At 37.9% G+C, this 12,634-nt stretch overlaps 4 protein-coding genes across 5 annotated transcripts; 1 reads left to right on the top strand and 3 right to left on the bottom strand.

Annotated features, from left to right (window-relative positions):
• Positions 1-304: 304 nt before the first annotated feature.
• Positions 305-1,353, bottom strand: LOC117634518 (probable E3 ubiquitin-protein ligase XERICO). The gene has a single exon (XM_034368661.1). It carries the CDS (start codon positions 1,113-1,115, stop codon positions 483-485), a length of 633 nt encoding a protein of 210 aa, XP_034224552.1. The 5' UTR covers positions 1,116-1,353; the 3' UTR covers positions 305-482.
• Positions 1,354-2,094: 741 nt separating this feature from the next.
• Positions 2,095-6,555, bottom strand: LOC117635621 (vacuolar protein sorting-associated protein 27). Of its 2 annotated transcripts, none has more exons than XM_034369957.1 (10): positions 6,272-6,555; positions 5,732-5,804; positions 5,567-5,634; positions 4,054-4,258; positions 3,870-3,970; positions 3,331-3,406; positions 3,174-3,233; positions 3,056-3,106; positions 2,872-2,950; positions 2,095-2,608 (listed from the first exon to the last, which is right to left on the bottom strand). In XM_034369957.1, the coding sequence occupies exons 2-10, from the start codon at positions 5,792-5,794 to the stop codon at positions 2,529-2,531; spliced, it is 783 nt and encodes a 260-aa protein (XP_034225848.1). In that variant the 5' UTR covers positions 5,795-5,804; positions 6,272-6,555; the 3' UTR covers positions 2,095-2,528. The 2 variants fall into 2 exon arrangements, with proteins under 2 accessions (XP_034225848.1, XP_034225847.1); XM_034369956.1 differs by having other exon boundaries at positions 5,732-5,788.
• A 786-nt stretch (positions 6,556-7,341) lies between these two features.
• On the top strand, positions 7,342-9,692 carry LOC117635158 (protein TIFY 3B-like). Its single transcript, XM_034369502.1, has 5 exons — positions 7,342-7,664; positions 8,549-8,624; positions 8,723-8,915; positions 9,016-9,073; positions 9,170-9,692. Exons 1-5 carry the CDS (start codon positions 7,507-7,509, stop codon positions 9,330-9,332), a joined length of 648 nt encoding a protein of 215 aa, XP_034225393.1. The 5' UTR covers positions 7,342-7,506; the 3' UTR covers positions 9,333-9,692.
• Positions 9,693-10,129: 437 nt separating this feature from the next.
• On the bottom strand, positions 10,130-12,413 carry LOC117635996 (protein FATTY ACID EXPORT 2, chloroplastic-like). Its single transcript, XM_034370410.1, has 3 exons — positions 11,899-12,413; positions 11,123-11,257; positions 10,130-10,490 (listed from the first exon to the last, which is right to left on the bottom strand). The coding sequence occupies exons 1-3, from the start codon at positions 12,329-12,331 to the stop codon at positions 10,351-10,353; spliced, it is 708 nt and encodes a 235-aa protein (XP_034226301.1). The 5' UTR covers positions 12,332-12,413; the 3' UTR covers positions 10,130-10,350.
• Positions 12,414-12,634: the final 221 nt, after the last annotated feature.

Here is a 12,634-nt window from a genome sequence, read left to right as displayed (position 1 = left end):
TCACGTTTATTATATATTAAACTACCACTGTTATACTTCAACCCTGGAGCTTGAGTTATCCCTATCAATTTTGCTTTACTTCAAAAAGAGAAAAATAATAAAATAATAAATTAGCAAAAAGCATCCATAATCCCTCATTTCTGTCCCAACTGTTATAAGATACAAATTTGATACACAAAACAATGGAAAGTGAGGATAAAAAAAGAGAGAGAAAATAATACAGAAATAGAAGTGGCAGGGAAATAATTCACTTTGATTAGAGCCTAGACCACAGCAAGCATGTCATTTGGTTTTCATTGGGTCGTTGTCCTATAAACCGATCCAATCAATAAATTACAAAATCATCCCATGGCCTGGCCCAAAAACAACTCCTTTACACATAAATCATAGGAATCCCAATTTGTACACTGATAATATTTTTCACTTGAATTAAAATGCTCTATACAAGCCTACAAGAAGCACATTCAAAAATAAATAAAAAATCACAACAGCAGATCATCCCCAAAGAGGTAGAGCAGTCTCTCCACAGCCCAGCTGGGCTGGGAGGATCTGTGATCCCAGCTCAAGCTCTGGATTTGGGATGACGTCAGCAAGGGGGTCCTACAGAGTGGGCAAGTCCTGTGGTTATCATCATGATGATGATCATGATACTCCAGCCATCTGTCGATGCATTCTGTGTGGAACACGTGGCTGCAGTTCCTGAGCTCCCTCACCTGATCCTCCATCTCCAGCTGGCTCAAGCACACAGCACACGTGTCACAGCCACTGCTGCTGGCTCTGTAGCTTCCTTGTCTGTTGGTAATTTCTTCAAAGGTGGTCTGTACAAGGCAGTCTCTGATCAACTGGGTTGAAGAAGAAGAGCAAGAGGAAGGCACAGGAGGGTAGTTTTGCTCTGCCTCCAGGAAATTGTAGCCATGGTCAGAAACAAAGGAGGAGGAGGAGGAAGAAGAAGATAAGAGTCTTTGTCTGAGTCTGAGAGCCCAGTACAAAACCCATCTCATTAAGGCAATTACAAAAGCTGCTTTGTATAAAACATGGCTCACTATCAAGCCTGATGAGGACGAGTCTTCTTCAAACAAACCCATTGTAGCATATGCAAGCAAAGAGCAGACCATACAAGCAAATTGAAGCAGAGAGAGCAGAGGAAGAAGAAGAAGAGCAAAAAACAGAGAAAACAGAGGAAGAAGAGAGAAAAGGGGAAGTTCTCAATGGCATCCAGCTTCCTTATAAAGACAGTGGATGTGAAGTGAATTGTAAAGAAGATGATGCGTGTAGGGCCCATTTGCTTCTTTTTTTCATTCAAACTTTTTCTTTGATTTATTCAGGGAGTGCGGAGCTGCCACTGACTCGTCAGCAGGTCATTTGCTTTGCCATTGCGATTGTATTTGTGCGCATCTGAGTCAGTCACTTGGGTCGGTGGCTCCATCATTTAAATATTTCTTCTCTATTACTTTACTAGAAACATTAGGTACATAGAATTGGTTTATATAAATTTATAATACATCATCATTAAAGTTGAAAGCATGTGGGATCTGATCATAAGATTACAACCAACTTTGTTCTTTTCTTTTATTTTGGTCTGTTGTTACTAACCAACTATCGATCAAGCCTTCACGCTACTATGAATGTTAATGTGTGGTGAAATTCACTACCACCAACAAATGAGAGTTACTCATGAGTGATTATGAGTTGTTAATGCGTTATGAGATTTACTCGTAAATGATTATCAATTGTTAATACGTTATGAGATTCACCGCCATCAACGAGGCAGACTATTGAAATGCATAAAGGAATAGAAGTGGTGGAGACCTTTTTCTTTTGATAAGTAGCTTTTTCATGAGACGAGACTATTGAAATGCATAAAGGAATAGAAGTGGTGGAGATCTTTTTCTTTTGATAAGTAGCTTTTTCATGAAACGTGAGCATGACCCAATTACATGTCTTAATTACCACCATGAAACCATCCTAGTCATATTCCACCAAAACGTACAACAATTCCAAATTTTCCCACTACTTTTACTATGATTTGTGATTAGAATGCACCCTACATCTGACCGTTGCTTTATTTCTTACAACAGCATACTCGAACAAAAGTTGACTAAAGGTGATGATGCTCTCTTACCTTTCAGCAAACACAAAGGACCAACCATACAAGCAAAAACTTAATTGCATGATTCGCATAAAAGGTAAAGGATAAGGTGATGCTCTGGTTTGATCCCCCTTTTTCCTATCACATCTTTACATACAGAGCTTGCCGTTGCAAACAGAAGATGATTTTCAACAAGTTTTTCTCTCTTTCCCTACAGTACAGAGATAGTGTAAACTTTTTATCGCCTTGGAAGGGAACTCTTATTGGCACACTCCAAAATATCTTGTAGCCTGCATCCTTTGCCATGCGATCCATATATAACAGAAATCCATCAAGTAGTTTGTCAAAAGAACTTCTTGATTGGAAACAAATGACTTGTACACGTATCTTAAAAATGCATATATATATCACTCTTTCGGACGATCTAGGGCCGCAGTTCTCATGCTCTTCTATCTTCTTCCATCTTCTGTCGCATCTTGTATTGGAGAGTGGCAGGAGCACAGTCCAATGGTGTTTCCCCTATAAATAAGAAGCAGTCAGTCAAGAGACGACCAAAGTGACACAATATGTGAACAACAGCTACCTACTTGCTATTACCAGTGCCCAATCAATTGTTTCAAGCAGATAAACTGAAGCATAATTCAAAGCTTCAGACACTTTTGCAGTGTGTGTGGGATATCATACATTTTGTACTGGACATTCTCTATTCGTGCCATTGTTTTACCTTGCCAAACAAAAAATTCAACTAAGTTCACATTCGAAGGGTACCAAGGAAAAATTACCCTGTGCATTCTTGTAGTCCAGGCTTGCTCCAGAGTCCATCAGGGCAAAAACTATCTCAGTTTGATTAAAGACTGCTGCCTGACATTAGTGTCACAAAATGAACTCTAAGCACTGGAACCAATTATGAGAGAGAGAGAGAGAGAGAGAGAGAGAGAGAGAGAGAGAGAGAGAGAGAGATCATACTAAATGTAGCACAGAAAGTCCTTGCTTGTCATGGTAATTGCCATCAACACCCTGCCAAAATGATAGTGTTATTAAACCCACTTTTAAAATATTCATTTTACTCTCTAAATGTTAATACCTCACTCAGAAGCTTCTTGACAGCAGCAACATCACTATTCTTTATAGCTTCTCTCATACCCTAAGAACACACATAAAAAGAATCATTATCTAGAGCAACTAAATTTCTTCTGCCCAATTGTATCTTTGGTGACTAAATAGAAAATCAAAGTTTATACCTCCCCAGTGACTTCATAATCCATCTGGCTTTTATCAGAAGTCCCGCTGTTCGCTTGACCAAGATTGAAGACAGAACTGCAAAGCTTGTAGAAATAATTACAGACCACAACAGCGTGTAGTTTGGCACCAATATCACAAATTGCCAATTCACAATCAAGCAAAATGCAAAAACTTGTTTATCTATATCAATTAATCAAAGTTTAAATATATAAGTAGATGGAATTGCCACATAAATCTTGCAGGAAAATACACAAAAATGAAAAACATGAATTTCAAAAATACGTGGAAATCAGCCAGAGTTAAGATCATGGGTCAATATAGCACCGCTCCCTTTACTTCTGATATTAGAATTTTCTAAACTCAATTCAGGTTTACAAGAATTGAGGTCTGGAGCTTCAAACTCCCAATTGCTAAAAAAAAAAGCTTCTTGATATCGTGAACAAATCACAAAGAAATCACATAGTAAATGTTGATTAAACTATTATCTATCATGTCAGGAGTAGCAGATATTGCAAACAAAACACCAGAGACGACCTACCTATGTTTGCTGTTCGAAGTGGAAGCATTGGTTTTTAAAGTGGTTTCTGTCTTTTTTGGTCTTGGATTCGATCGAGGGACAGAGGTGGATACAGTTTTGCTCTGCCACAAACAAAAATATGACCTATGAAACACATGATGGCAAGGTGCAGAAGAAACATCCAAAGAAATTTGAGAATTCATACCTGCTGGGGAACCGCATCCACGGATGGAGCTGGAGCTTCACAAATACATAAAGGCATTCCACACTTGCATTCTGAAATGGCTGACACAGGTTGATACTCTACAGTTGGTTCAGCCTTTAAATCTACATCTGCACCAATGTCCAATCTAGAAACTGTAGCTGTTACAGCATCAACTCTGTCCGAAGATGCATCACCTTTGGTAGATCTGTGCAAAAACAATATCCACAATGACCCCTAAAAATCCTTTAAAAATTGAGAGAAGAAGAAAGAAGAAAGGAAAAGAAATCCCCCGTAGTATTAACATGGCATAGGGTACCATATGTGAGCATAAACAAGAAAGAAGGCGAAATAAAAATGGAACACAGAATAAGGTGGCAACTTGTAAAGTGCTCAGTCGTCTTCACTAAGCATGCTTTTTTAGCCACAGTACAAAGTCAAGAGAAGTGCGTGTGTATATAAATAAAATAACTACACACTGTGGTGGATGGCATCCCATGAATCTCCATAAGTATATAAGATATCAAGATTTCACAAATGCGTACACTTGCATGATCCTTTTCAGGTTCTTTAGCCAATTATTGCCACTAAACCACCATTATCAATACGCCTTCTTCTTTCTATCATATTTCTGATTACATGCTAATTTTGCAATTTTTGGCAAAATAAAACCATCCACTGGCACTTCACTGGAGACGCTTCTACACTGCATGACTTAATATATAGTTTATCAGTGGCTCTAAACCAAAGAAACCCCAAGTTGAAAATTGTCTATGACGTAGAAACAACAAGAAGTTATATAATTAGAAGTATGGGAAATGTTTAGGGTGCTGAATGGGTTGAAATAACAGAAAACAGGGTTTTACAAATCCAATAAGGAAAGCAAAGGGGGACATGTGAGAATTCCATTCTGAGAGAAGAGATAATTCCCAATCCAAGACACACCCAAACACTGAAAGGAGACTTCCATTCCATGATTCCGTCACACCTAACCTTAACGCGCTAGTAGTACTTATGCACCAATTACTTAATAGACCAGTAGCCCTTGAACGTTTAACAAAGAAAAAACTTTCACTTTTAGGACCAAGGCAATGAGATATATCCTGAATGATAGCTTTCTACTAAGAGTTGCCATCTGCTGCAACTGCTCTCGAGTTTCTATTTTTAGTTGACTTGGTTGACTAAACCGCAAGCTCACCAAGATCAATTAAGTGTTCATTACAAATTCATGAGTCTTCAAGCAACATCAGTGAGTCATTTCCACCATCAATCAACTCTAGTATACAAAAGATATCAAAAGAAGAAAACAAAAGTTTCAAGTTCTCAAGTTTCAATCAAATCCCATCATTGACAGCAAGAACTCACAAACATCAATATACATAACAGACATTATCCATTTAGCGTTTATTTCTACTTAGAATGGATGAATGAGAAAACCAAAAAAAGATACGATATACAGTCATACATACATATTTAGGTATGTATATTCTAAAAAGTTGAATGAAGAGTAATTTACCGAGAGGAGTCATTGAAACAATCACTGCAAACTCTAACGGTTGAATAAATGCCGAACTGTGGTAGAGCCTGAGTTTGCAAACAAAATCATGATTGCTCAATGAAAGTTCACCAATTGGTAAAATTGCTGCAAAGATAAATAAAGTTTTGAGTAAAACAAACACACCAGTTGGTTTGACGAATGTTCATGGCACAACGTCCGGCCACAAGATCGGCAATGATGCTGCATAAATCATAAGCTAAAGCATATCACGTTCAGATATGTAAAAGAAAAATGCAAAAGTAGGCTTCAAAGCTTGTAATTTGCAGAAAGATGGTCAGTCAATATTGTCAATTGGAAAAGGCCCATTTGTGCATGCAAGAAGAATTGGATTGGTAATCAATCACCATTGACCATAACATATTAGATCATCACAAAAGAAGCCCCTTGGCCATCAATATCAAATTTTGAGCTAAGCAGCAAATAAAGTACAAAACTTTGAGATCCCAATGAAGCATGAAGAACCTTGGCAGTGAAAACTAAGTAATGGAATCAACAGAGCCTTTTGGTTATCGATTGAAAATAGAAATTAATTAATTTTATTGGCCTCAAAGTGTTGATGGGTCAAACCACTCATAAATTCATTAAATTTCACTTCTTTCCATATATATACATAAATAAATAAATAAAAATGTGAGAAAGAGAAAGGGAAATTGAAATGGGTACCCGTCGCCTGAAAGCGTTGAAGCTGCATTTGCAGACGTCGCAGCGTGGTGCTTCTTGGAAAGGAGGAGGCTCCATTCAATCACATACAATCGTGTAAAATGATCGGTTTTTTGAAACATGCAAGTCAATCTTCAATTCATTGCTACCTCCACCATCGAGCACACATCATCCCGATTTTTCGATTCGATTCAGGCTTTTTCCCGATCCAAAACTTTTATCCGGCAGATTTCGGGTTACCCGCCTTGCTTTGCACTGTGGTCCAAGACTGTTTAATCATGTTATTATTTTGGTTATAAAATATTTAATTTGAGATAAAAATATTTATTAAATAATCACAACCGTCCAGAACCAGCAACGTATGGACGGCGAAGATCATTTCCAGATTCTGCACGTTCTTTTTCAGAAGACATGTTGCAAATGAAACTTTTCATCTGAAAGCGAAATGCCATAATTTCGACATGTTATGCTAATCATAAATATATATATATATATATATATATTTTTTACTGAATATTCGATTGTTAATTTGAATTATTAATTCACGAATTTTATGATAATTATTATTTTTAGATTTTAAAAACATTACAAGTTCGATCCCCTTGACGAATTTTATGATAAGATTGACTACAATATGCATATGATTTTTTTTTTAAATAACATATTTAATTTGTTAAAAAAAACTGTCATATGAAAGTAACTCAAAATTATTATCAAGCAGTTTATCACAGTGGTTGTGGCCTAACTCTTTTCCCTTTGCTTGGCGTCCAAGATCGAAACCTAAAGTTATCTTTCCTCCCAAATTATGTAACCAAAATAAAATTATTATGAGTAATCTCCTTTTTTTTGTTGGGAAAGATTATTATGAGTAATCTCTAGACAACATATTTAGATTAGTTGGTACTATCCAATTTTAATTACATCATCTATATTCTCGAACACTTCACCGAATTGGGATAACTACACACATTTTTAGAAAATGAAATTGTGACCACACGATCATGTGGCCCTAAAAACATCAACGGAGACAGATATCGTAAACTTTGAAAGAGCTGGGAAGGTCAGGTTGAGTTGTAATTAATGTTATTAAATTGTCGGGGCATCTGTTCTTTAACACGTGGGAGATTAAAAAACAGTGAAATAATTGATGGTTGGTCACCGCTGGAAGCTTTTGAGTTGGTCCTCTCCTTGTGAAAGTTGTGAAGCAACAAAAAAGCTCTTGAGGAGCAAAGAAAGAAATGGAAGAAAAATCTCAAGCTGGTGATGTGAAGAATACCCCAGAGATGGAGGAAAAAGAAGTTGGCCAAAGCCAGCCTATGAAAACAGAGGAAGAAGCAGCTAAAGAAAAGGACCCATCTTCTTCCCATGATCTGCCCAACAACAGCAACAGCACCAGGTGAGCTTAATTTAAGGCAGATATAGAAAATCAGGGCTGTTGGGTTTTTCTCCATTTGAATGAAAAAGCTTTGCTTACATTTGTGTTTGAAAAGGCTCTCTCTCTCTCTCTCTCTCTCTCTCTCTCTCTCCCCCTCCCCGTTTGACTAACTTTTGGGTTAAGAGAATTTGTCTCTGAGGTTTGTCAAACTAATGGAAAAAGGTGTATTATTGTAAATTGGGATTTTATTGCATAAGACAAAAAATTTAGCTTCACTAGTTTTATCTGCTTCTAAACATGGTCAATTTAGCTTTGTGAGCCCACAGTGCAAAGCACTATTCATCTTTGTTTTCCCACTGGTCTTCCAATGCTCTTCAGTTTGTTGGGTAGCAAAATCCTGCTAAAGTTATGTGCTTGGTTATGGTTTAGTTGAGATCTGATTTGTTGGTTTAGCAGCAAGTTGGAACTGTTGTGCTTTCTATTTTCGAAGGCAGAATACATAGCAGATGAGTTAATAAGTATTGATTTTTTCACTTTTCAAAGCAACTGTGTGAAACATTGTGCGGCCTCTTGAGTAACCACCCCAATTTGTTACAACTAGACATGGTTTGCTCTTCAGAGATGGAAAAATCAAAACTTCTGGTTTGTGCTTCATAGACATGATAATACCTCCTTTTCATTTTCTTTTTCTTTAAGTGTTAATCTTGGTTTCATGTCTGTTTCTCCAAAGCTACCTTTTTTATCCTCTACCACTCCATCTCATCTTGGAGAAGATTTCCACCTTAGCTAAAATTGATTTGGAGGATAGAGGTGATGGGGGTGTGGAGAGGAGCTTTCCGGGTTAAGCTAGATCATGCCAGGCTGACATGAAATTTGGTTTGTTGTTCTTTATGTTTGAGTGCCAGAAAGATCATGCCGGCTCAGCTTACCATCTTCTACGCTGGGAGTGTTAGCGTCTTTGATGCAGTTACTGCAGAAAAGGTTGGCTCTTTTCTATCCTAAATAACATAAGCAATTTGCATCTAACTCAACAATCTACGGGCTTGACATATTCTGTTCTGCACTTATTTGCATGACAGGTTCGTGAACTTATGCTTATCGCAGCAGCTGATGCTGCAAATAAGACTGCTGATGTTAAGAATGGTGGGACAAGCGGTCCACCAAGTCCACTAGTTTGTACAGGCTCGTCTTCGCTGCAAAACTCTGCTCCTGGTTCACCAGTGGTCCAGCCCTACCCTGATCAGAAGAGTTCCATTTGCAAACTGCAAGCTGGTAAGAATTTCATTGCAATATTTATTGGCACAATTTTTTTTTTTTTAAAATTCCTAATGATGGCTTCATGATTTCTGCTTCAATGTTTCTGTTGATTCAGAATTTCCCATAGCAAGGAGACACTCTCTTCAGCGCTTCCTGGAGAAGCGACGGGACAGGTGGGTGCTGTGATGGGTTTTTTCTCTGGCACCACTATACCTAGGCCTTTGCACATCAATTTGTTTTTTTATTTGTATTTTTATTCATTCTTGCAGGTTGGTCAGCAAGAATCCATATCCTACTTCACCCGCAACACAGCTGGATGACGATGCTAAAATTAACCTCAGCAATAATGCCTCTCCAGGTTTGGGTTGCTTCAAACAATCTGCCATGGTGAAGGAGGAAATGCAACCAAGTTCTGCTGCCTACCCAGCTTGAACTAATAACAAAAATTTCACTGGATCATGTGGCACGTTGTATCTTTATTTTTAGTCTCGGCATTGCTATCGTACTTTCGCAAAGACCTACGTTTAACTGGTGATTATTATGTTTGACGTGCCTGTTCACATAAACGGGGCTCACATGCTTACAAGTTCTCAGTCGATTTGAAACAAAATGAAAGCTCATATGATAGATTGCTGATTTTGTGTTCAATTGCTGGAGAATTTGTAAACATGTTTGTTTGCCCCGTTTATGCCAAGGCATTTAAACTGTATTCGGATTTGTATTGTGTAGCATGACTGTTGTTTATGACATTGTAAACTTGCCTAGAACTAATGACAAACTATTTGGTGTTAACTTGGTCGTGTGGTGAATATTGAGTTCAGCTGCTGCTTGTGAAAAATATTGGTAAAATAAAACCATGTAATCATACTGGAACAAACCTCCAATATTGCCGTAGTTAATTTGCATCAGCCTCGGTGGAAGTTAGTTGCGCTTTTTTTTTTCATCAACTGAGCGTTGCATGCATCCCATTTTATGATGCGATTATGTCTGGAAACTCTACATGCTTTGTAATATGTACAAGAATTTCTTATCCACAAGGAAAAAACCAATGTCGAATTCAACTCGAGCAATTTTATTTCATTTTCCTTCCTCGGATTCAAATTCTGAAAAGTAAATGACGATAGTTGAATTCCCATTATAGGTGGAAAATGCTAGGAAACCAATTTTCACGACCAACAGCTTGTTTCTTTAATAGGAAACAGTGCAAAAAAAGAAAAAACACATACACATGGAGATGCTTAAGCACACAAAATTTATCAGTGTATTGTCGATTAAACGTTTCAAACACCACATCCTACAATACAAAGTCTACATTGCCTTTTTCAAAAGCTAATACTGATATCGAATACAAGATATTAGCAACAAAAAAGGAAAACAAAAAACAAAAGAAAAAGGAATCAAATACCAGAGGTAACTCACATTATTACTCTCTAACTTACATATGCATTTTTCAGTGCATACCACGTAGAATTCCATGTAAGTAGCCACCGGTCATTACAAGTGACACAAGAGATACAACGCCGGCTGGAAATACCTTCCCTGACTTCTTGAAGCGAGAGCCCATCACTCCCAGAAGGGCAGCAGACAACCCTGGAGGTAGGGAGAAAATGAAGACTAAATTAAGGTTGAACAAATATAAGAAATTAAACTGCACTTGCAAAGAGAGAGAGAATAGATGCAAAGGGGAAACTAGTTAGGCTACCACAAAAACTAGGACGCCCATGAACATTGTAGTATCTAATAGTAAAAATTAGTGCACCGGCAATCGAATGCCAACTTCTTTTCTTTTTTCTTTTCTTTCTATTTAGGCATGCATCTATCACCACTCTTTATTTATCCATTAAAATCTTTTGTTCCCTTAGGCAAATATAGAGGGATAAACTTGTAGATAAAGACTTTATCAAAGGGGGATGGGATAACCAATGTGGGTTGTTTATTGAAGCACTCTCAACTAATATAATAACTAATTACAGAGGCATGTGTTGTAACTAACATAACCTCTGATAAGTCTCAATAGTTTATCATATTCATACAGCTAATTAAAATGGAAATCCAAGAATTGTCACTATTTATTGGGATCAGACAATTGAAAATGTGTTATGAGGGAGAATATAAGGGAGAACTAACGAAGTGGGTATAAAGAAAACAGAATCTAGCAACGGACTACTGTAGCAACTAGCAAAACAAGTACAGGAAATTTTGAGAGCGTGATGATCGCTTACCAAGCCCAATAGATGATGCAAAAACTGGTCTTACGGGAAGCTGAGTAGAAACATAAAAGAGTAAGGCCGCTGATAATCCCCCTGCCAACAGTGACTTCTGGCTGCCACTCTTCAAGAAGCCCATGAGGCCACCCACTGACACAAAAATCAGCTGTGAGATCCCAGTACAATTGATACCATCAAGAACTGAACATAATAAACTGGTAAGTTCATATGGATGATTGCTATCTATTAGATAATTATTTGATTACAGGATTTTATCGATGCAATCCCTGGGTCTCGGGACACAAGAAGCTAGTTGGAAGTGCGCAATTAAGCAGGTCATTTGCAGACTTTGCTTGAGGAAAACCTTCAAAAACTTCCCAACTAAAAGATAATTTTCTAGACTAAGTCATCTTTATATTTAATCTATACATAAAAGAAAAAAGCTTTGAACTTGGAAACACAAAGTCTTCCTACGAGAACCATCAAATAGACGGGACCAATCCAGAACTGTACAGCCAAATCAGAGATCACCAATAAAATTGGAAACCACCCTGTTATACTATTTGGGATAAACCCCAAAGTTCTATACTTTACAAGCACAACTGAAGGCCTTAAGGCTCATAAATTAGCCACAATAACAAGAACAACAAATTTTTAACTCCATAGGAAATTTCTAACTATTGTAGCTTTAAGGCAACAATATATAGCTGGACTGGAACAGCCTTCGCTTCAATATAATACAAGATGAAATTTTTACAAGCTAGAAAAGAGAAGCAAAATAATTTGATTACCTCCAACAAGAGCAGCATATCCTAGAGTTAGTTTCTGAGACATTGACATCCCTTTCTTCTCTCTCTTCTCTTCCGGTCCCTCCTCTCCCTCGCCTTTATCGTCACTATTATCACCTCCGCCGCCTCCGCCGCCTCTACCGCCAAAGTCACCACCGCCGCCTCCGCCGCCGGTAGCTGGTTCGATGCCGATATCCTTGATCCCCGAGTCAACAGTGAATATAGTGGAAGATTTGGTGTCAGAGACAACCCCAAGCTTCTGAATTGATGCGTGTCTCAACAAAAGAGCGTTACCAGAGGAAGCCCCAAATCCCCGATAGCTGAGATTGTTGTGTTGCAGGCGTCGGGCTGGAGAAATGGAGGTGTTTAGGTTGTGTAAAGCTCCAATTTTGGGGCGTAGAACAAGCGAGGACTGAGAAACGCACAAGTCTGCCATGTGTGATGTCAGTGAGCGAGTTTTTTACTTCGCCTTTTGTTGCTTCTCGGTTCTTCGTTTGGCTTCGTGGGAACTACAAGTCTCCACTACACTACTACACGTGGGAAGCTGGCAAAAAAAGGGCAAAAGAAAGAAAAACTCTATAATATTTTCCCATTAAATAATAAATGAAAATACACACTTTTTTTTTTTTCTCAAGAGCCTCAAAGTCAAAAGTCACAACAAAACTTGCAATGCCCAAGTTGGTATTTGAGAAAAAGGTTATTGTATTGAATTGATACTAGATGCTTCTTTGCTATGTCA

The sequence above is a fragment of the Prunus dulcis genome, chromosome 7 (assembly GCF_902201215.1).
Source record: "Prunus dulcis chromosome 7, ALMONDv2, whole genome shotgun sequence".
Taxonomy (NCBI): Eukaryota; Viridiplantae; Streptophyta; class Magnoliopsida; order Rosales; family Rosaceae; genus Prunus; species Prunus dulcis.
The sequence above is the reverse complement of the archived record's forward strand: the minus strand, read 5'-3'. Positions and strand labels throughout refer to the sequence as shown.